The 23,794-nt window shown below is 40.4% G+C and overlaps 3 protein-coding genes and 1 long non-coding RNA gene across 6 annotated transcripts; 1 reads left to right on the top strand and 3 right to left on the bottom strand.

Moving 5' to 3' along the window:
- Positions 1-347: 347 nt before the first annotated feature.
- LOC311019863 (uncharacterized protein) lies at positions 348-2,806 on the bottom strand. The gene is made up of 3 exons (XM_084019477.1): positions 2,704-2,806; positions 1,726-2,203; positions 348-1,412 (listed from the first exon to the last, which is right to left on the bottom strand). Exons 1-3 carry the CDS (start codon positions 2,756-2,758, stop codon positions 1,076-1,078), a joined length of 870 nt encoding a protein of 289 aa, XP_083875603.1. The 5' UTR covers positions 2,759-2,806; the 3' UTR covers positions 348-1,075.
- A 1,890-nt stretch (positions 2,807-4,696) lies between these two features.
- kctd14 (potassium channel tetramerization domain containing 14) lies at positions 4,697-8,148 on the bottom strand. Its single transcript, XM_084019254.1, has 4 exons — positions 8,034-8,148; positions 6,290-6,514; positions 6,036-6,170; positions 4,697-5,378 (listed from the first exon to the last, which is right to left on the bottom strand). The coding sequence occupies exons 1-4, from the start codon at positions 8,085-8,087 to the stop codon at positions 5,067-5,069; spliced, it is 726 nt and encodes a 241-aa protein (XP_083875380.1). The 5' UTR covers positions 8,088-8,148; the 3' UTR covers positions 4,697-5,066.
- An 871-nt stretch (positions 8,149-9,019) lies between these two features.
- On the bottom strand, positions 9,020-14,804 carry rps3 (ribosomal protein S3). 2 transcript variants are annotated; one of them, XM_084019409.1, is made up of 7 exons: positions 14,719-14,804; positions 13,880-14,010; positions 12,995-13,088; positions 12,159-12,253; positions 10,699-10,886; positions 9,990-10,193; positions 9,020-9,095 (listed from the first exon to the last, which is right to left on the bottom strand). In XM_084019409.1, exons 1-6 carry the CDS (start codon positions 14,746-14,748, stop codon positions 9,994-9,996), a joined length of 738 nt encoding a protein of 245 aa, XP_083875535.1. In that variant the 5' UTR covers positions 14,749-14,804; the 3' UTR covers positions 9,020-9,095; positions 9,990-9,993. The 2 variants fall into 2 exon arrangements, with proteins under 2 accessions (XP_083875535.1, XP_083875534.1); XM_084019408.1 differs by having other exon boundaries at positions 9,020-9,086; positions 9,983-10,193.
- Positions 13,947-17,525, top strand: LOC311019812. Of its 2 annotated transcripts, none has more exons than XR_014597837.1 (3): positions 13,947-14,071; positions 16,548-16,734; positions 17,229-17,525. It is a non-coding gene; the product is annotated as an uncharacterized lncRNA (long non-coding RNA). The 2 variants fall into 2 exon arrangements; XR_014597838.1 differs by lacking the exon at positions 13,947-14,071 and adding an exon at positions 15,617-15,634.
- The last annotated feature ends 6,269 nt before the right edge of the window (positions 17,526-23,794 follow it).

The raw sequence follows: 23,794 nt of genomic DNA on the forward strand, positions 1-23,794 counted from the left end.
ATTGACTTTTAGGATTTTGTAAATTTTTCACTTTTTAATCAATAGTTTTCCATTATTTTCTAGTTTTTAATATTTATTAAATTGGTTTACCCAATTACTCTACTATTTATGCACTTTACAATGGTAAAAGCAGCTTGCTTGGTGGCTTTGCAACAAAGAAAATACAATTAATATAATTCATTATTTAATTGGTGGCTGATTTTTTTCCAATCAACTTTTTATCAACTAATTATTTCAGCTCTAGTTACTTATTAATGTCATGGATTAAGAACTTAATCTTGAAAAACAGATTGTAAAGGTTCACTAAAGGCATTGTTTTAGAGAATATACAGAAACTTCTGTAATTTGAAAGCTACCATATTTATTGATAAAGTTCACGGGTTATACAAGTCATCTGAATTAATACGTTCATAATACCATTGCTTTCTAAACGCAACCAAACCCTTAACCCCAATGGAAAGGTGAAAACATTCTCCATTAGGAGAAGCATGTGACATGTCAGACTCTGAGCTGAACAACCATCCACAGCTGCCCAATGCAAAGCTCCCTAACTGCAGCAGCTACTTTGCTCCAAAGCACTTCAGCAGGATATACTGTAGCAGAGAAGAGTGATTATCCTAACATTTGGCTTAATCTATTACAGACCAGCGTATCAACGAGATCCCAATGTTCATTTGATAAAGAATTCTGGTCATTACTTTGGATGAGTTGGCTTGATATTCAGAAGGTATCATATTAAAAATGCATTTTAATCAATACACAGAGGAGGGGAACCTGTTCACTGACAAAAATGTTACATAGAAAAATAAGTGAGAATTGTTCACAGTTGAGAAAGATCTACAAACTTGAGGTGTGCAGCCTGCCATCCAGTTTTTTTTTGTGATATTTCCACTTCAGCTTCTGTGGTTACCAGGTTACCAGTACCCAGTTCCTTTGTTACGTAAATACTGCAGTCATTTATGACTCATTTATGTAGGCCTAGATGTAAAAATCTGAATTGTAACAACACATCTGTAACACATCTGTAACACATTAAGAGTTTGAGCTTGAAGATGTTGCTATGGAAGAGAACAAGTCATTTAATTTCCAGCAGCTCGATGCCAGCTGCAGATGTTTTGGCCCTCTTTTTGTCTCCTCTTATTGTGAAGACTCCCACTATGAGCACCATGACTGGTAGAGCCACACAGAGCACGATGTGGCTGATGGGCAGCACGACTGGACAGGTGGCAGAAGGAATCGCATTCTGGTCAGTGGGAGGATTTTGGAACAAAAAGGTCGACGTGAAGTCCAGAAACGCTACTTTGCTGTTTTCTGAGGTGTTCACCTGACACCGCCACTTCCTGTTGTTGTCTTCCCTCTTGAGTTCTGTAACCAGAGTAATGTTGCAGCGGCTGTCGACAATCTGCTTGAACCTACGCAGAAGGGGAAAACTATTTATCAACATGTCAATGAGACACACTAAAATCAAAATAACATTTCTGTAATCATATCTTTGATACTTTTGGTTTGTGCAACAATTCATTTCCAATTGTATCTGTATATATTTCATTATTATTAATATAATTATGGTTATTATTGTTGTTGTAAATATTTACTTCATTTATATCTCTTATCCATGATGTTTATTAGTTTGGGTTAATACAATAAATTTTTAAATTTTCCTCAGAAATGTAACATACAAAACAGTGGATCGGTAACAGTGAGTGTTAACAGAAAAGTGAAAACCTGGTGTCTTTGGACAGCACAGTACCATCCTCAGCCGTCCAGCTGAGGTCAAATATGTTGGAAGAGTAAGACCTGCAGCTCCCAGAATCATAGTAAGTGAAGAGGATGCAGCTCAGGCTGAGGTTTCCTCCGGGCTGCATGTCAGTAATGGTGGAGAATGAAGTGATGGTGAGGACAGAGAGGTAAACGGCAGTGATGGGCTCTCCATGCTTCAGGCAGACGTAGGAGCCAACATCGTCCACGATGAGGTGACGGAGGATGAGAGAGCAGTTGGGTGTGATGGACATGCGGCTGGACTTGACAGAGTCCACCCTCACCTGCCCCCTGTTGATCTCTTCGCTGTACTGCACCCAGCCGTCTTTGTAGAAGGTCCAGGAGATTAAGGAGCAGTTTAGGGAAACTGGGCTCAGACACGTCAAAAGAGCATCACTTCCAAGGCTTCTGTACACAAACTCTGCATTCTTCTTGCACCTCACATCTGGAGACACAAAAGTCATGCAAACTCATTTTTATTTTTGTAATTTAAAATAATTCCCATCATTTAACGGAAATGTTTGAATGGTCAGACGTGGAGGCTATAAAAGAAGATCACCAACCTTATAACCTTGTATATATGTATAAAATACAACAAGATTATGAAATATATATAAACTTAGTTCCTCTTATCACATGTTTCAGATCAGTTGTAAGCAGCTCCACCAAGTAAAATGATCCAATACATTTAAAAAAGGCAAATATTTTCTCTTTCATTAATCAACTTAATCGTATCTTGAATATATATAAAGAAAAATTGCGCTTTGATGCATTAATCATATCAATCAGTCAAAGGAGTCATTTTTCTGCACCAGAACATTTATCTGATTCTAGACACTTATCTGAATTAAAGGTCTGTTGGTACTTCTAGGAAATTATCTGAGTACTTCTTCCATCCCTGACTAAATCAGATCCAACTGAAAATAAAATTAACATAAAGCATACCTGTTAGAAGCAGACAGGTGAGCAACAGAACTCTCATCAGGTTTAATCTGTCCATCGTGTCGGAGGCTTCAGCTCTAAACGAGCTCTGTGGGAGACGTCTGCCGAAGACAGTCTCCATTTCCTGTTACACATAGCTGAACTGGACACACACACATCAGCCGTCAACGTTACTGTCATGAGGGACACTAACATTGTACATAAATAATAAAATCATCACATCGCTGTCACATTTTTAAGTGTGAAAGTTCACTTTTGTACTTGTACAAAATAGTCTGAGCTCCACTTACCAGCTTGCTCCAGATGTTTCAACATCTGAAGCATTCTAGTCAATATAAATTATAAACAGATAATTTAAATTAGCCAGTCTTATAAATTATTACAAAAGTGTTTTGTCACTTTATTTTTGTGTTTAATAACTGCATAAATGGGAGCCCTGGTGATTCATATTATATAAAGGTATATATTTACATACATACATATATATGTATATTCATATCATCCCGTGACCCTGAATACAGGATAAGCGGTAGACAATGGATGGATGGATATTCATATCATATAACCACAAACTGCAACAGGTTGGACCTTTATTAAATGTAATTTTCCATCCTCTCTCCGACATAATTTGCTGGAAAAAAATAAACTGCATAATTATGAGAAGAAAAAACCCACCAATGTTAGATTGAATACAAGAAAATGCCACATTGCATAAATAAAGAAAGATAAAGGATGTGGCTATGTATATTCTTGTAACATGACTCAACTTGCAGGTTTTGTCCAACGGGGGTTTTGAGAGGAAGTGTAATTTTGACACCTTGTGGTGAAAACAACTGAAGGTCACATGCACAATCATATCTCCTGTCCGTATCTGCCTGTTTCATTTTACTATACATTTAAAAAAAAATAATCATGAATGTTTATATTACATTTTCAAAACAAAACCGACCAATAGCTGCTCAGATATTTCAGTCTAAGTCACTGTGGTGGACCAAGATTGTCACCAAATACTCAAGGCTAAAAATATTCACACAAAATATATGAAAATCATACACAACTGCAAACTAAATGCAACATAATGAATATTATTCAGATTAATTTAAAGGCACCGTTTTCTGTCACATCAACTTGATGTTTTATTGCTGAAAGTGATCAGAGTGCCTTGGGGTGCCACGTAAACACAACGGCCAGAAACCTTTATTACACGTCCTCTCTTAACCTCTTTAACTGTCCGGAAAGGTAAAACACCCTAAAAATCATAAAACATTTTTTTAAAAACCCTTGAAAATGAATCTGGTTTTCAGTTTCAGTGTCCCGGGATGCATGAAATGCAGCTCCAGAGACTTTCACTCTGTCAAAATAACATTTCAGGAATGTTTTTTTAGAATTAGAAAATAGTTCAGGTTGAGTGAAAAAAAGATTGTAAGTTGATCTTTAAATGTCAGCTTATTCTTACATTTATCAACAGACATTTAGCTGACTCGTCCAAACACTAAACGAGCAGACAGGAAGACACAGGACACTGGCTGGCGCTTGTACCCTTTTTTACGGTTGCTTTCACTCTCGGATCACACAGGAAGTGGTCTGACATGGGGGGTTGATGCTCAGTTTTTGTGGTATTGTACTTCACCTCACTTATTTAAGAACTATACAGATTAAATATCAAATATATATGTAGTTAGAATTAACTCTACATTATAACTTTATATTCATATTCACACATGCATAATGATGATCCAATAATAAAAATAGCATTAGCATTATGAATAAGTCTGATACTTTATGTACATTTTGTTGCCAATAATTCAGTAATTTTATTTAATTAAATTAAGTTAATATATATATATAATATATATTAACTGTTCTTTCACCACTGCACAAATGTAGAATGCATTGCAGGGCCATTGATTTTATACCATTGTATTGTCCAGGTGTCATTGTCAATATGGGAATTTTCCTGAACTGTTACTTTTCCAATTTGTTTGTAAAAAAGACGTTTTTTTGTAACTGTGCTGTTATTGTTTATTGAAATTTAGCAGCAGATTTCCTTGACATTACACAGGATATGAAACAACATTCATATTTATAAGCACTTTCATTTAATCATAAGACAAATGTCTTTATCGTCAGAAAGTAAGGATATAAAAGCATTTTTGTGGGTCCATCACCGTTCTTAAACCACAGTACCTTTGAAAGTCATTACAATTATTTACTGACCCCTTGTGTCCAAAATCAGGCATCACTTTTTCACATAAGTGCATAAACTTTAAGTATTTCAGAACTACGTGGAGCAGCTTGGTCTTCAAAAATGCTGCCTGTACTTTTTTACATTTTTTCTTTAGAAAGGAATAAAACCAGCGGTCTCATCACCACCAGGTGAATATGAGTTTGTGGAAGTAGTTGTAGCTCCTGGACAGGAAGCTCTTCTCCATGATGTGAGGCTGGATGCTCACCCTGTAGCCCTGACTCTCAATGTCCATCTGTACACAGTCCAGCAGGTCTTTGGCAGACAGGGTGGCCTTCCAGGGCCCGAACGTCACCACAGACTCCTTATCTGCCTCCAGGCTGTTGATGGCGTTGTCATAGAAACTCAAGTCCTCCTCTGTCCGCAGTACGCAGATCATGATGGTGGATTGACGGGCGGCGATGGCCTCAGCTCTGGCAATACGAATCAGAACCTGGAAGAAAAGTGAGATCGCTGCCTTTGTCAACAGCCAAGTAGATGACTTGAGTATTACAGGACAAACAGCTCACAAGTGAAGAGCGGCATCTAAAACTGGAGTCAGCTGATTTGCCTTGAATTGGGAAGAGCCACTGGAACCATACTGCAACTGCAATTTAGTTTTTTTCAGCAATTCAATTGTGTGCTGTGCTTATTAACTGCTGCTGAAACAACTTAACCACTCAGATCTTGTGATGCTACAAACGTTTATAATAATGGCAACAACTGGGAATGACATCAGTAGAGAAACAAACACCCATCAAAACCATGTTTGATGTTATCTTTGGTCAGGGCAAAATATAACATCAAACATGAACACTATGTCTGACTGAATAATAGAGTCAAACATAATGCTAATTCAGAGCGATTATCAGACTAGTACATAAACCTCATCAGCTGTTTCAAAGGCTTCAAGCAGAGCTGTGACATCAGGGCTGTGATATATTATACAGCATATCGTTTGAGGCTGATTACTGACTAACTGACTTGAAGTTACATGCGAATAGTTTGTAATTACTTTGGTCATGAGTAAACAGGAGAGGTTGTTATGATTCCTTAGTCACTCATTAGAGAAGAAGAAGAGTGTGCCACCTGTAGACCGAGTATAGCTGACCTCGATGTTTTCTTTGTAGTGTGGGACTCTGGAGAGGAACTGCTGCCTTCCCACCAGCTCTCCAAACAGCTGAGGAGTCTCCTCCAAGCGTTTGATCAGGGGGTTGATGTTGTAGAACACTGCCTCCCTGTGAACCTACACACACACACACACACACACACACACACACACACAGGTTCATACCGGGATAGTTGATGTCTGTTTCAGTGACAGGAGGAGGTCTGTTTGTAAAGCAGCAGGTGAGGACTGATTACTTCCTGGATGTTCTCTGTGGGCAGCCAATCCGATCGCAGGAACTCAAGGATGGCTCCGAAGTGTGAGCCATCGCGGTCGATGAAGTAGCGTCCCTGTGCATCGGTGCGTAGTTTGGACTGTCTGCTGAACAGCTCGGCCAGCTTGGAGTCGGGGTGTTTCCTGAGCGTGCTCAGAGAGGTGCTGAACAGCTGACCCCCGACGCTCAACTGCACAACAGGAGAGTGCTGAGGGGAAAGACGATTCATTCATGTTAACTTCATGCAACCGAATAGAGCTTGAGCTCTGCTACTCTGGAGAGCATTTTAAGTTGTAACGGTTTAACGTGTCCAAAATCGCCACCAAAGGACGCAAAAGGCATTTTGATTAATGTCATAAGGCCATATTCACATTTTAGGAACCTGAACCAATTATGTATTTTTTGCTTCAAAATGACTTAAATGATTAATCAATTCTGAAAATAGACTAAATGATGAAGCGTCTCAGCTTGAAACACCAAAATATATAGTGAAGGAAGTGAAGACATGCTGGCAAGTCTTTGTTATACATCACTCTGGAATTAATAGTTTGGCTTCGATAAAGATGCGGATCAAACTGAAAACTGATGTGCATGTAAACATGTGATTGTCATCATCAAGTAGAGCACTGATACTGTAATTACATGACAGTGAAAACACACACACACACACACACACACACACACACACACACACACACACACACACACACACACACATACTGTGTGTTCAGTGACTAAAGCAGGGCGTCAGTGTGAGTCGACTACACATCGATCTGCCCGGGTTGATAAGACCACATGCTGCCTGCCTGTCTGTCTGTCTCTCTGTCTCTCTGTCTGTCTGCCTGTCTGTGAGCATGTCTGTTGTTCCTGAAACACCTGGAGGCAGCAGGACTAAATCCTTCATGTTCAACTCCAAACACACAGACAGATCAAGCGTTTTGTACATTTTCATATGGTTGAAAACTTTATACACTTTTAAAAGTGGGAAATAAATAAATGAATACTTGAAGCTGAGTGAGAGAAAAATGTAAAGTGTAAACCATAAACTACACATAGAATACACCAGCCTTATAATGTACCAGCACTGATTCTGAGTGTTCAATCTATTGGATCAATGAGATGTACAGGAAAAGTACTCACAAATTAAACAACTTCATTTAACTTGTACAAAACAAGCCGTCGCAGCACCACAATGACACTTCATAAACGTATACGTCATCACAGCTTTATATCAACATTACTGACCTCTTTAAATCAGTTGGTTTTATTAATGGTTTAATTAATTAACCAAAAGTACATCTAGGGTAGAGACACTTGAGACTGGAATAATTACTTCTATTCGACTACCATTCAGAAGGAGGTTATTGTACTCCACTACATTTATTGTATATTACTTGTAGTGGACTGGAAGTCATGCTTTCCCAGCAGGTAACATACCTGTTTACTTCTGTCTCGGCCGATTAACTCGGGAGTTTCCTCCAGGTGGGATTTGAACTTTCTGAGGGACAGACTAACGCCTCACACCTGAATACTACGAGGAAATAATGTCGTGGAAGTATCCGCAGAGAACAACTGGGCTCATTCTGCAGGCGGAAGGAAACGTTACTTATCGTCAGTGCTGTCTAACCATCCACCTGTTCAGTTTTAAACCAGGTAAACTCAGCTTAGCTCTCACTGACGCCCTAAATATCTAAATAGCTAACAAAATACAGGAAGCCGTTTCTTACTGGATTCGCGGGTAAAGACTGTTTTTCGGAGGATTTGTAGTCCGGCAGACTCATCTTGGCTTGTTCAGGTGGCAGCTGGGAACTTTCTTTTAGTTTGACACCACTCACCAGGAGACAGGGGGCGTGGCCTAACCCGGACCTGATGCTTTAGTCCTGAGAAGATGAGTCACTCCCTAGTAGAATCTTTGACCGTTTCCATACCCTTCTCTTGAATTACGTTTAATTACACTAATTGGACAATGTGAACGCAAAAACACGCCCGTACAGACAGATGTGTCTCAGCTTTAATCCTCATGTTTTTATCATTCCCTGTGACCGTTGGGTTCATGTTTTTTTATGGTAATAATAATTCTGCATAACGGAATGACCAAGCTGTATATAGTGGTCTGTTCACGTACGGACTATATTTCTGGTACCAGGGAATGGAGCAGAGTGAGACATCGCACTGCATCCTGTCACCGAGTGAACTGCCATTTGACTGTCAACGCAAATTATACTGAAGGCTGAATCTTTTACCCAGCGTTAACTGAATGTAATAAAACATAAGTTTATGCTATAAAACTTCATCCAAAATCGTGTTAAATAAATAATAAAAAAAAAAAATAGAAGACAACTGTAGCATATTGGATGACACACTCTGGTCACCACTGAACATGGACTCATAAGAAAAACAAGTCGGACCAGTTGAGGTGATACAAGGTACTCGTGTGTTAAAGATCGTAAACAGGCATGTTCCCCACAAAAAAAGCTCAAAATCTCTTCAGAATTGAATATTCAACTCAACAGTACAGCCAAATAAACATCTTCTTGGCTTACTTTGAGATATGATGAGTGCTTTTTCTGCCTGAGGATAAGATTTTATTTCTAATGTTTTCTAATTTCAGTTACCAGGGCATTGATTCGAATGTTTCAGAAACTGACCTCTTAATTCTCTATATTTACAAGACGTTGTGAACACTGCAACCAAATGACCACAACACTTTAACTGTATTTTCCAGATTTTATTTTTTTTTGTACACAAAAAAACAGGGCTTGCTTCCATCTGGTGGAACTCTTGAAAACCTGCAACAGACAAAAAGCAACCACAATTAAAACCACTTAGTCACACAGATAATTTGATCCTGCACACCAGAACAGGGTTATTACTTTTCTTTGTGACAAGACCAATAAATCATTGTAGCTAAAGAAAAAAAATGCTACAAATTTTTGTTTGCTCACGTCAAACCATTTTGGGGCCTACAAAGTTGTGATTCATCGTGACATTGAACGGTTTCCTGTATATTCAGTTTTGGATTTAATTTCAATCTTAAACTGATTTTACATCCATGGAATAAACACATCATACGACTTCTAGGTTTAAAGCAATCTTGCTTTAATCCATTATCGCTAAAGGCAATACTACGTATTTTAAGAAAAAAGAAAGAAAGAATAAAGACACTATATGTATTATTTGCACTTCAGCTTCTATTGAAGCAGGTCCACTTTTCAGTCACTTTTCCTCAACTATTTTACAACAGGGAACTGTTTGTGTTTTGCGTCGACCCTTCTCAGACAAATGCCTCGATGTCTTCAAACAAAAGGACTGCCAGTTCTGAGGAACCGGAACAGAACCACAGAACGTGAATCTGCACCAGTAACCCCCAGAACAAGACAATCCAGTTCCGACTCGTCATCGTTTCTTCACTGAAGGGACAACTGCTGACACTATAATGTATCTTTATTTCCTGATAGCAGTTATTGCATAACTATTCTGAAATCACACATTAAAAAGATCAAGTTCATGTCCATCATGCCAAAGACAGCTGTGGTGACTGATTTAATTTTTATTTATTTATTTATTATTATTATTTTTTTAATAGGACAAACCAACTTCTCATGGTATTAAGCCACTATCACAATACTGCTCTAGCGATACCAAACACTGCCTGCTGGTACTGGGACCCTGCCACCTCTTACCCTCTTATGCAGTGGGTACCGGTGTTCCCTGGGGCATGGCGGGTGCCTCTGGCTTGGCCCCCTTCTGCTCAGAAACGGGTGTGGTGGGCAGCTGCTCCTCCTTGGGCTCCACAATGCTGACGTGGTCAGGCAGGGGCTTCTTGGGGCCAATCTTGCCGCTGGGGTCCCAGGGCAGCATGATCTTGACCTTGATACCGAGCACACCTGAGGATGGCCATGAAGCACAAAACATGCATCAGCACCAACAAAAACCAAAGCTATGATGTATGAGGAAACAATTCCCCCCCCCCAGGTAATTTGGTTTGCTTCCAGTAGCAATAAATCATAGTGGCACTGGCCACCTACCTATTAGCAAATACTGTTCCAGTATAATTTACCTTCATCCATTCTTAATTGAAGTCAGGTTCCTTTCATTCACAAATCACTACATTACATTAAGCAGGTAACGTGTTTTGCTTCAACCCTTCTCAGACAAATGCCTCGATGTCTTCAAACAAAAGGACTGCCAGTTCTGAGGAACCGGAGCAGAACCACAGAACGTGAATCTGCACCAGTAACCCCCAGAACCACCGAGTCCTGTTCCGACTCGTCATCGTTTCTTCACTGAAGGCCACTATCAAAAATATTTCCAATAAGACTTGAGGACTTCCCAAAAGTCAAACACTAAAGTAAATAAGCATCTCTTTAAAGTTACTGTGCCGCTACTTACCCTGTCTGAGCAAGACGTGGCGGACTGCTGTATCGACGTAGTAGTTGACAGGGTCTCCACTGTGGATCATCAGACCATCCACAAACTTCATGGACTTGGCCCTCTGACCCCTCAGTTTACCGGACACCACAACTTCACAGCCCTTAGCGCCGCTCTCCATGATGAACCTCAGAACACCATAGCAAGCCCTGAAAGAGGGGAGGGGTAAGGATGTTAGGATACAGCCATTTATCAAGAATTATAGGCAGTGATGCCCCGTTTTGGTGAGTAAAGAATCCAAAAGTATATATGTACAGCACTGATTGAACACGACAGTTTAAGGATGTAATATGTAGTCACATTTTCGGTTACCGTTTGTGGTCGATTCATGGCGTTTGACTTGGGAATGATAAAGGGCTGCAGACCCTGCCTATTGGCAATTCAAGTATTTCAAGTATAGCTTGTGAAAGCAAGTATTACATTTTAAGCTTCGGTTCCAGTATAATTTACCTTCATCTATTCTAAAATGAAGTCAGGTTCCTTTCATTCACGTATCACTACATTTCAAATCAGCAGGTAACGTGTTTTGCTCCAATCCTTCTCAGACAAATGCCTCGATGTCTTCAAACAAAAGGACTCACAGTTCTGAGGAACTGGAGCAGAACCACAGAACGTGAATCTGCACCAGTAACCCCCAGAACCACTGAGGCCCGTTCCGACTCGTCATCGTTTCTTCACTGAAGGCAAGGTGAACCAACGCTTCACCCCGAGAGCAAACAAGACAGATGCCAATTCTCATAGTAAAATCTATTTGAAATCTATGTCACCGCTGCAGAAATATGTCATACTCGCCACTTCTGATGAGCAATTCTGTTTTTTCTTACTCCTTAGCCACACTGCTTACAGCATGTGTGGATCACTGAACCCGACTTTAAATTTATTTTATTGCAGCGCTCATGTAAACGGATTAGAGGAGCCACACAAGCTTTATGAGCAGCACGGCTCGGCTACGTCTCTTCTAGAGATAAGGTCTCATCTATTTTATCTGTGTGCAGTTCACAGCAAAAACAAAGCACTCTGGCATCGTTCTGTCGACAGAACCGCTTTAGGCTTTTATTTTGAAACATTTGCAGGACAGTGTTGTGGAAAATTAAGCAAATTAAAGTTGCTCCATACATTAATAGTGAACTGACTTAATTGTGAATTATTTACAAATGAACACAAGCTTCTTAACTCTTCTGTCTAAAAATATATATAAATTGAATTTATAATGAAATTAAAAGTCCTTAACTTACAACATCGTTTATCACTATTCAGGTTAATGTATTAAATTAATTACATTTCCCACCTCAAATCATCCAGTCCAAAACATTCCAGGAATAAAGCAGGAAATTACTCCGACTCTTTAATCAAACTGCTTCACATTGCTTTCATCAACAACCTCCTTGAGAAACGTGTCATTTTTGTACAGTTCTGCTTACCTACGCACAGCCAGGCCTCCTAGCAGCTTGTAGCGCAGAGACTCTGCCTGGGCGATGGCACACAGACCACGGGTGGCAACCTTCTCAGCATACAACTAACAGAGAGGGGGGACAGTTCAACAGTCAATGGAATGTAGTGGTTACGGCCAAAACGGCTCCTCTATGGGTAGCAATGCTTTTATTACCATTTATCAACTTAAAAAGGCAGATGCAGGAGTTTGTATATTTTCTAGAATACACATGTACAAAAACCTTACTCCTACTACAACCCAAAACAATCTCTTTGGAAACACATTTCACTCTTGATGCTTTGACCCTTCTCAGACAAATGCCTCAGTATCTTCATGTGAAAAGGACTCCCTGATCTGAGGAACTTTAGCAGGACCACAGAACATGGAACTGAATCAGTAACCTGCAGAACCGGAGCCCTACTCTGTCTCGTCATCGTATCTTCACTGAAGGGCTGGCAATCAAGATTTTGAAACGCTTGCACCTGTATTAATATTATAAAACGGTATGCATCTTCATTTTAAACTGTGGTAACAAACTTAATTTTAGATGAGTTGGGTTGTACAGTTATCAGCTTTGGTCTGAATACAGTTTAGTGCACGCTGAATATTTTTGTTAAAGACCAGATCACGTCTGAGCAACCCTTGCCGTGTTAGGTATTTAACATGAAATCACTTTTACATGTTTTTGCCTTTGCTGATGGGGGCATTTTGGAAGGATTCAATTACAAATAATTGTGATGCATTTATTCCTGTATTAAAACACAATTAACCTTTAATTAATATAGTCCAGTGAGCACCTCACATAATTCACCCAGGTTTCCTCACCTCCACGCTGCCCTCGGGGAACCCAAACCTCTTCTGGACCACAGCGGTCAGCTCTCTGATACGACGACCCTTTTCTCCCAGAACATTCTGGGTTCTAAAGAGAATCAAACACACTTAGGATTACACTTTATTCCTGTGCAAAAAAAAGTCAGTTATATAAAGCATCAAATGAAAAATTCAGTCATGTTCAAAGTTCTGTTTTGTCAGTGCTGAATATCATGACCAAGCCATGACGTGGTACGGTCTTTTCGTTTAATAAAAATGCATTACAGTCTAATTTACAGGATACGTTTGTCTGAAAAATAATTTGTACAATTTACACTCAGTCTGTGTGGAATTACAAAACCTAGTTTTTACAAAACCCTTTTATGTAAAAACATGACAAGTGTGTCCAAGAATCCAAGAACAACATTTACTGATGAAAGTTTGAGATTGATTCTTATACTTTAAAATATTTACATACTTTAAAATGTAGTCAGGTTCTCTTCATTAACTTTATCACTGCATTACATTCAACAGGTAATCTATGTGCATGCTGCTTCAACCCCTGATGTCTTCAAACAAAAAGGACGTTCTGTTCAATCCTGTGGATGAATTTTTGATTTAATTTCAATCTCAAACTGATTTTACATCCATGGTATAAACACATCCTACGACTTCTAGCTCAACCCTTCTCAGACAAATGCCTCGATGTCTTCAACCAAAAGGACTGCCAGTTCTGAGGAACCGGAACAGAACCACAGAACGTGAATCTGCACCAGTAACCCCCAGAACCAGACTGAGTCCAGTTCCGACTCGTCATCGTTTCTTCACTGAAGGGACAACTACTGAGACACTGAACCAACACTTGAGTGCAAATGAAAGGGTGCTGGACTGGACTCTCACCTTGTGGCCAGGATGATGATCTCAGTCCTGGTTGGGGTCACACGCACCTCCACACCGGAGTACCCATCCTCAGCAAGCTCGCGAGTCAGGAACTCGTTCAGCTCGGCCTTGAAGATACCGTCTGAGACGAACTAGGGAGAGAGGTCAGGGTTAGCCATGACAAACCTGACCGTTACACACAGAGTTACAGAGGTGTGCAACTGATTACTTCATTAAAGCAAACTCAACAAATACGCTGCTTCTACCCCCATTGATTAGTTTTAAAATGAGATCCAGACCACAGAACTGGGCTGTGAAACGTCAGCTGTATAGTTTACACATGTTTAACTACCAACAATACTGAAGCAGCATGTCTAGTCACTACCGTCGGCGGTTTGCAGCGTTTTAAAATTAACTTATATTTAAATCAAACGTTACCTATTAACATTACGCGTGATCTTTTTCTGAGGTAACGTTAGCCACATAGCGGTCCCCGTTCATTAGACGCTGACGCGAAGTGACGATTAGCCACATTGAGAGACTTTCACCGGCAGCGAGCAGGGACTTTACACGGGGTTTGTAGTTTAGCTGCTTTTAACGCAACCCGGCGGAGTTTTAAACGGGTACGGGGCGCCCATGCGCCGGTAGTAACTGGTCCCCGGCAGACAGCGCCATGCTAGCTAGCCAAATGAGGAGGACGCGGCGCAGCCAGCATCTAGACCAATCCTCTCCAGACCGGAGGTGTACGAGCTCGACTAACTCCAGGCTGGACGTGAACCGGGTGTATCCTCAACATTACGACCCCATTTGTATGTAAACTGTCGGTCTGTGTGAGAAAAACGCCGATAAGCAGTGCTAACCTTCCTCTTCTTGGAGATTTGCACCGCCATCTTCCGAAAGGCCGTAGACAGGAAAGGACCCGCAGAGGACGCGGAAATGGATTTATACCAAAATGATTCACTTCCGTTGACGCCATGCTCAGGGTGCCACTGGGACTTGTAGTTCTTTAAAGGCTGACCTTTGATGAAAAGAAGAAAGTCGCCATGCTCGGTGAATACCGTACCTCCCATGGGTAATGATGGCAGGTGCGTGTGTGTGTGAAATATCAAATAAATTTAACAACTCATCACAGTTATTGATGGTGATGATTATTGGCTATTAGTACAAACTTTGCATTAAAATGTACTTAAAAGAAGAGTTATGTATTTTTATATTATTGCATTTTAATTATTTTTTCATTCAATTCAATTACATTTTTCTTTCTTTATATTTTATTTTTTTGTAAAATGTATAAGAATAAATAATAAATGTACAAGATAGGGATGTTCTATCTCCACTTTATAATTAATCTTCTTTAAAATGTATGCCTATCTAGTTAACAGATGTAGTCAGTGGTCAGGGGACTTTACATGTCACTGGTTCATGGTCCCAATAGGGGACAAATTAAGCTTATTAGACTGACAGTCTAATGCAGTGAAAAGAAATAGCCATAGTGGACCTGGGAAGGAAATTACACATTGAAATTTTCCGTCTTTGAAGTTCAATATTGCAGCCTTTCTCCCAACATGCTTTGCAATCAGTGTTGATTTCCTCCACGCTCATATTACAACGGCATTCCCCTGCCCCCTCAGATCTTCAACAAGGAAGGTAACAACACTGTGCAGACCTGCACATGACGAGTGGGAACAGAGGAATACGAGATGTAGTGGACTCTTAAAGGACTTTATTTTTTTTTATGCAAGATTATGAAACGTTCTTCCTCCTCTTGGGTCAAAGGTTGGAACTATTTTCTGAATTCTACTGTGGACCAAACTAACCACTTCTAAACAAAACAATAACATTTAATTCATCCCTATATGCCTGACTGGTTCCACGTTACTATGGCATGCTGCATACCGCCTCGGTAAACAGATACAGCCGTTCTGCACTCAGCAGAGGAGGAGACGCAGAGGCTCAAGATAAAGCAGCAGTGTTTGTCGACCTGAACGGTTTGCACATCCTGCATGCTGCTATTGGCTTTGGGTTACATCCTGCATGGGGCCTGAAGGCAAAATAATAAAAAACAGGCAGAGGGCAGGTGCTCCTACAGTACGATCTGGTCTGCAAGTATTCGTGTTTGATGCATTGTAACATTTGATGTTTTGTTCAATACGTACCTTAAAAAAAGGTAATTTTTATACTCCTTGATTGCTGGTCCTCAATTTCACCACTTTATCCCACATCTGAAATGATGAAGGAACATATTTCTACATTTAAATGTAAATTCCGCATTAACCACCTTAAACAAGTCATAACATTTCAGGTAATGGAAATCTAGGATATTAGCAAACATTCCACGTAAGCATTTCTCCAATGATTCACTGTATTTATTATTTTGATTTAATTAACATGTTATATATTGTTAGTTTAATCTGGAATAGTCTGACTCCCAATATGCATTATTGCAAAGTTTTGATTCTGCACATCTCCACTTTTTAACTGCTCATCCTTCTTCCCCTCCTCCGCTTTATTCCCAGGATGGACTAACACCTACCATTTTAGTGTTGAAATGCCTCCAGCTGATGAGCTGACCCTCTCTGTGCGGTTGAAGCAGTGCCTGAACAACTATGCCATTAATACTCTCTTTTTCATTTTAATCACATCACTTGGTTTCCTTGATGACCAGTTGTAGTTTTGGCCTCACAAAAAGGAGGTTCCAGTGGAGGAGTGAAATGGGGATGCACACGGAGAGGAGGAGCAGGCAGCTGATGAGGAGGAGGAAGTTGAAGGAGGAGGTAGCAGAAGGAGTGACTGCAGATGATGAAGCCACAGAAGGAGAAACAGCAGGGGACGAGGCCCCCGCAGAGGAGAAGGAAGCAGTGGAAGAAACAGACGAGGTCAAAGAAGACACAGTAATTGCTACTCAACAATAATCCAACCTCCCTTAGTTTTGCTTCCCCCTCTGCCCCTTGAATGTACTGAAATGAATCACCCCCACCCTTCCCCTCATTCCTGGAATGCTGTTTCTCCTTCCCTCACCGTCTCTTTAATGTCCTTTTCTTCCATATTAAGGGTTTGCCTCCTTTAAAGTGGCTTGTCGTCCTCATACTGCATCTCCTCGTCAAGTCTCTTTCAGTATTTACCACAAATTCCTCTTTCCTGTTGTATTTCTGCATCTTTTTCTGGGTTTTGTTGATGACATTATTCCCACTTCCCTTCGTCCATATCCAGTCACTTTTAACTGTCCTGGTCATGGTGTGTCCTAAGTGTGTCCTTGTCGGGGTCAGTAAGCCTGATGAGTGGTTGCCGTTTCAGCGTGGATATCTGGTATGTTTTGTGTGGGGATGAGCTCAGTCTGACATCTCTAATACTATCGTATCTCTTCTGATAGCAGGCCCACGCAGAGGAGAGGTCTATCAAAAGTCTCCCAACACACTGATGTCTGTTTGCCAGTGATGTGATGTGAAACTACAATAATGATAACTAAATACTAACTAACTGTCTACTAAAAGACAAATTCATTTGTTTTAATTCTCACCTGAAAACCGGATCAATAACAATGTGAAAAAAAGCTGCTGTTTGACATTTCAAAGTAGAAGTAAGGCCCATTTTAAGAGACTAAAAACATTTTCTCATACCCTTTTTAAAATTAGAATTATTTCACAGTTACAGAAGATGAACTAATGTGGTAACAAAAAATGTGAGTCAATAAACGGACCACGTGAATTACGTTTTATGTTGATCTTCTTTCCTTCTTTGTGATATTCGCGTACTAAACACCACATGCTTTCATCTTCATAGGAAGAAAAACAAGAAGTATATTTGCTTTTGCTTGGTGTGAATCATATTGGGATTTCATGCATGATCTAATTGCATACAAAGATTTCATGTGCAGGTATCAGGGATAATTTCTACCATCTCCGTCCTCGGCAGTTGTGTCGTGTCTTGCAGGCCAGTGCACATTGTGGGAATTTGACTCAGCTCTGACTTTCACTGATGAGCATTACTTCAAGATGGCAGCTGACCACGCAATATTTGTTTTTAGTTCAGTGTTGCATTAAAGAACATCGGCTCAGGCATCTTTCTGCCATGGCTTCTTACACTGTTTTGTTTTGATGCCTTGAGAACAGGTGGAAAGTTTTGTTGGGGTGTGTGCAACTCTGCCTGTGTGCACACAAGCATGACTTTAGACACATTTGGTTATGTTGCATGAAGAAGGGACAATCTGACCTGACAGGGGGACATGTCTTACTACTGAGTCCTACCTTTTGTTTCTTTTTGCCAAGAGCAAAGTGGATGTGACTAGTTCCAAAGAGGACAGATGAGAGGGAGCGCCTCTCGTCAACACTAGGAGAAAAAAAAACAACAACAAAAAAACAACAACAGAAGAAGATTTAAGTTATGTCCGATGATTCACTCGGTTGTGAGCTGCTGCCAAATTTGCTTCCAGGTTGTGTAGATCTTTCTTGTTTAATAGTGTTTGGTACTTACTATCTTTATTTGTATGACAGAATCAAGTGATTGTGGCTTCGAATTATAGAAAATAATGTCAACTCCCTCAGTGAGTTTGCTTCGAGAAAGCAATCATCGGCTGAGTGATTACACATAAACAAAACATAAAGAGATCATCTGATATGCTGCAGCACACTCTTAAGCTCCAGTCTGGACTCACTGACTTAGGATATACAGAATATACAGGATATACAGAATATACAGAACTCTGTGGGTCGTTAGATCCCTTCTTCATCTTTCTGTCGCCCCTCGTTGCCACCAAGAAGAAGAAACAACACAGGCAGTATTCTAGCAAAGAGTGTCGGCTGTGTTTGACGTGCCTACAGAAATCATATTTCGCTCTCATTAAGAGAGTGGATCCATGTGGGACACAAATACATGACAATCTTCAGACTTCAATAATTCAGACAAAGAAATCACTGATTATATTGGAATTAAGAGTCTTGGTGGAGAGTAATATGAAACAGAACGGTTGTTTTTAAAAGAGGAAAGCTTTTAGCTTTTTTTATGCCATCTGTCAGGAATCATCGTTGGTTTTATTGTGTAACAAATTAAGCAAATCCAGCTGTAATCTTTTTTTCTTAAATCCACTAAGCTTAAAAACCCCTCCTGCCCCTTAGATCTGAGCCAGGTCTCTGAGAACAGAGGGCTCTAACAACAAGCCATAGACTGCACCGATTTGTACTGAATTATTTGATTTTTTGGAAAATATAAGATGCTGTAATTCTACAGAAAGAAATTCAAAACACACATATTTAATACATTCTTGAGGATTTCCTACCTCAATAATCTTTCATTGTTTTCCTTGTAAGTATTTGTTATTTATACATGATCATTTCTTTTAACAGGAGGAAGAAGCTGAGTTGTTAAAGCCAGGGGAAGTCTCTCTCCAGGTAAAACACACTCTTTCTCCACTGCTTTTGCTTTACCACTGGAGGGCAGTAAAACATTTTGTGAAATGGTAGCAAACATTACAAATAAGTCCTCTTAGAGTTTCTAATACCGCATTTATGTAACCAGATTAATTAAACTGTGTTTTGATTTTGCGTGACTCTTTGACCCAGCTATTAGATAAAATAACTTTAAATAAGAACAGACAATGACTCAAACTTCTGTAATGTTCCTGCCTTTACACGTAAGATGCATAAAAACGCTGATACGCTCCTCGCAGCACCTTGATGTTTGCATGTAGTTGTCTTTAGTTTTCTGTTGACCTGCACTTTGAGATGTTCAGTCAGAGGAAACTAAATAATGCAGCAGCATATTTACAAGGGACTGCCACTACTGGCCCCGTCTGCAAACAGCTTCAGTGAGCACACAGTATGCCTGGGGATCATCTGGAGCCATAACAATAACATCCCACAATTCTATTCTTTGTTGTTCCTCTGAGGCGGTGGCAATGATGATGATGATAATAATAGTAATCCTAATCTTCAAAGCCTGTCTTGTAGTCCTTCTCTGCATGTCAGGCTTCTATGACCCCACTGAGTTAAGAGCCACAGAAGAAGCTTTGAAGGAAAGGCAGTGCTCATCTCCCTCCTCCCATAGCTGTCTCCAACCCCTGCGAGCCCCTGTCATGCCTGGTTAGAGGAAGCTGCTAAGTGAGCTTCAGATGTGCCTCTGGAGGAGCGGCATGTTGGGTGGCAGTGACATGGTGGAGGTGGTGGTTGTCTCAGCTACCACAGATTGTCTACTGGGAAATGTGTGACCTCGTTTTTTTGTTTGTTTCCTGTTCGCCTTGTGTTTCAGCCTGAAGGAGCCCCCCTTTATGTTTCTCCCTGACCCTTGATGCTTGACCCCCCCTCCGTATCTCTCCAAGGCCACATTGGACCCCACTGGAAACTGTCGGTCATGTGCTTGAAGGCACAATCCAAACTGAAAAGCCCTAACCCACATTTGCCTTTGACTGCAATGTTGAATTAATTTTTATATTTTGAGTTTAGTGACATACTGTAATGAAAATGTGCAGAATAACCTCATGGTGTCAGTTGGTTTTTAATGAGTAGCTCTTGTAAAATGCAGAACAGTCATATTGATGAATTCAAACATATTTCTACATGTTTTTATATGTTTTACTTTGAGTAATTCTACACTCAACAAAAATATAAACGCAACACTTTTGTTTTTGCTCCCATTTTTCATGAGATGGACTTAAAGATCTAAAATTCATTCCAGATACACAATATTACAATTTCTCTCAAACATTGTTCACAAATCTGTCTAAATGTGTGATAGTGAGCACTTCTGCTTTGCTGAGATAATCCATCCCACCTCACAGGTGTGCCACATCAAGATGCTGATCTGACATCATGATTAGTGCACAGGTGTACCTTATACTGCCCACACTAAAAGGCCACTCTGAAATGTGCAGTTTTGTCTCACAGCAAAATGCCACAGATGCCACAAGCATTGAGGGAGCGTGCAATTGGCATGCTGACAGCAGGAATGTCAACCAGATCTGTTGCTCGTGCATTGAATGTTCATTTCTCCACCATAAGCTGTCTCCAAAGGCGTTTCAGAGAATATGGCAGTACATCCAACCGGCCTCACAACCGCAGACCACGTGTAACCACACCAGCCCAGGACCTCCACATCCAGCAGGTTCACCTCCAAGATCGTCTGAGACCAGCCACTCAGACAGCTGCTGAAACAATTGGTTTGCATAACCAAACAATTTCTGCACAAACTGTCAGAAACCGTCTCAGGGAAGCTCAACTGCATGCCCGTCATCCTCATCGGGGTCTTGACCTGACTCCAGCTCGTCGCCGTAACAGACTTGAGTGGGCAAATGCTCACATTCGATGGCGTCTGGCACGTTGGAGAGGTGTTCTCTTCACGGATGAATCTCGGTTTACATTGTTCAGGGCAGATGGCAGACAGCGTGTGTGGCGTCGTGTGGGTGAGCGCTTTGCTGATGTCAATGTTGTGGATCGAGTGGCCCATGGTGGTGGTGGGGTTATGGTATGGGCAGGCATCTGTTATGGACGAAGAACACAGGTGCATTTTATTGATGGCATTTTGAATGCACAGAGATACCGTGATGAGATCCTGAGGCCCATTGTTGTGCCATACATCCATGAACATCACCTCATGTTTCAGCAAGATAATGCACGGCCCCATGTTGCAAGGATCTGTACACAATTCTTGGAAGCTGAAAATGTCCCAGTTCTTGCATGGCCAGCATACTCACCGGACATGTCACCCATTGAGCATGTTTGGGATGTGCTTGACCGGCGTATACGACAGCGTGTACCAGTTCCCACTAATATCCAGCAACTTCGCACAGCCATTGAAGAGGAGTGGACCAACATTCCACAGGCCACAATTGACAATCTGATAAACTCTATGCGAAGAAGATGTGTTGCACTGCATGAGGCAAATGGTGGTCACACCAGATACTGACTGGTCCCCAGACCCCCAATAAAGCAAAAAAATGCACATTTCAGGGTGGCCTTTTATTGTGGACAGTCTAAGGCACACCTGTGCACTAATCATGATGTCAGATCAGCATCTTGATGTGGCACACCTGTGAGGTGGGATGGATTATCTCAGCAAAGCAGAAGTGCTCACTATCACACATTTAGACTGATTTGTGAACAATGTTTGAGAGAAATGGTAATATTGTGTATCTGGAATGAATTTTAGATCTTTAAGTCCATCTCATGAAAAATGGGAGCAAAAACAAAAGTGTTGCGTTTATATTTTTGTTGAGTGTAGTTTTCTAACACAAGGAGGCAGTGACCTTTTCAAAAGATATTACCTGTGGTCTACGTCAGATTGAGGTTCCTGCTCACTCTTTAGTGTGTTCTGCTCTTTCATCGCCGGCTTTACCAGTGTCAACAAAAACAAAAGAATGCACAAACTGCAAAACTGCAAACTACTCCACCACCACCACCAATTACTTCTGCCAATACTGCTGTCAAATCAATGCACTTTGTTGAATGAAGAGTGAAACACGTGACTAAGACTTTGGTGCAATGGAAAAGGCAATAAAGTAGACTGGTAAAAAAAAAAGAAACCTCAGTGGTTCCAGTTTTGGTTTATTTTTAACTCTTTGTCAGCGCAGTGGGTCATTGTGCAGAGGAACAGCACCGGGGCAAACAGGAATAAAAGAAGAAGAGAAAAAGGGGTGGAGGGAGCCTCCGATGCTATAGAAATATATTTTAGCATTGTAAGTACTTAACAATACCATGTTAGTGTTAACAGGCTAAATAGACCTCTACAATAGGCCGTCCTCTACAGGTCCACTGCCATACAGTTACCAAGAGTAAGAAAACATTTACTCTACAATACTTTAAATAGTCATTGAACAAAATGGAAAAAACACAATATAATGACTCAACCAAAAATTCTCAGTCTACAGAAATGCTAGCAGCACGGAGAGGCTGTACCTAAACAGCTGCATGCTTACATGCTGATGTGTAGATAATGTTCACCATGTCCACCATCTCAGCATGTTAGCATGCTAACATTTTCTAATTAGCAATGGTGGCTAAAGTTTCAGATTGATTGATGGATGCAATTATCGGTTGCAACTGGTTATTGGGACTAGCTTATGTAAGTACAAGTCATATTTTGTTTTACAGGGAGAATGATTTGATATAAAATATCAAATATATTTTTTTATAAACATCTTTGCGCATATTGTTATATCACATCGTCGGAGTCCATCCACCCACGGCCTGACAGCTACCTTAAGATGCCGATCAGCAGCAGAATACGCTGAGCTTTTTCAAACCGGGAATTAATACAAGTATATATTATAGAATATTATATTCTTTTTAAGATTAAATTGTGTTAACATGTTGTAGTAGAAACCAAAAATGCAACCTGAAAAAGAGCAAGATGTGTCTCCTTTAACATTCTCATTCAATACTATCTTTTGCCATTTAACATAGTTGATAGGAATTTGCTTTGGTGAGCTCAGACAGTAACACTACACTCACTGAGACTTTAAAGAAGTGGTTAAACATGAAGAACAACAACAACCTTAATGCACTAAAGAATACTTGAAATATACTACTACTTCAACCAAATATACAGTACACTATACCTTTATATTGTTGATGGGCGTGTGTAGGGTAAATTTACATTTTGATCCGATTCTTTGCAATTTCTTGGCAATCCAATGGATGTTTAGACATTTCACTAAAACCCCAAATGATGTTGGTAGAGGCAATACAGTCATTAGGATTCATCCTCTGGGGATCATGAATGTTGAAATATTTCAATCTGGATCAAACTGGTGGGCAAACCAACAGACAGACGGACTGCCATCCAGCATCACAGAGCTAGTGTGGCTGTAAGTTAAATAGTCCTTCTGAGGAACCATTCATCTGCCATGCTTATGGATACGTCATCCAGTGTGTCCAGATCTGTTCATAAGAAGAGGGCAGAGGTCTACTTATGGCACCCTGGGATCTGGGGACTAACGAGGGGCATTGT

The sequence above is a fragment of the Eutrigla gurnardus genome, assembly GCF_963514095.1.
Source record: "Eutrigla gurnardus genome assembly, chromosome: 10".
Classification (NCBI taxonomy): Eukaryota; Metazoa; Chordata; class Actinopteri; order Perciformes; family Triglidae; genus Eutrigla; species Eutrigla gurnardus.

Bases quoted from the DNA above. Each gene is read 5' to 3' on its own strand.
- LOC311019863 (XM_084019477.1), bottom strand. From the start codon at position 2,758: ATGGACAGATTAAACCTGATGAGAGTTCTGTTGCTCACCTGTCTGCTT. The intron at 2,204-2,703 runs GTATGCTTTATG...TTGTGTCTCCAG, and splicing joins CACCTGTCTGCTTCTAACAG to ATGTGAGGTGCAAGAAGAAT. The intron at 1,413-1,725 runs GTTTTCACTTTT...CCTTCTGCGTAG, and splicing joins GTGCTGTCCAAAGACACCAG to GTTCAAGCAGATTGTCGACA.
- kctd14 (XM_084019254.1), bottom strand. From the start codon at position 8,087: ATGAGTCTGCCGGACTACAAATCCTCCGAAAAACAGTCTTTACCCGCG. The intron at 6,515-8,033 runs GTAAGAAACGGC...CTTTCCCCTCAG, and splicing joins AGTCTTTACCCGCGAATCCA to CACTCTCCTGTTGTGCAGTT. The intron at 6,171-6,289 runs GTAATCAGTCCT...GTGTGTGTGTAG, and splicing joins CCACAGAGAACATCCAGGAA to GTTCACAGGGAGGCAGTGTT.
- rps3 (XM_084019409.1), bottom strand. From the start codon at position 14,748: ATGGCGGTGCAAATCTCCAAGAAGAGGAAG. The intron at 13,089-13,879 runs GTGAGAGTCCAG...GATTCTCTTTAG, and splicing joins ATCATCATCCTGGCCACAAG to AACCCAGAATGTTCTGGGAG. The intron at 10,194-10,698 runs GTAAGTAGCGGC...GGCCATCCTCAG, and splicing joins CCACGTCTTGCTCAGACAGG to GTGTGCTCGGTATCAAGGTC.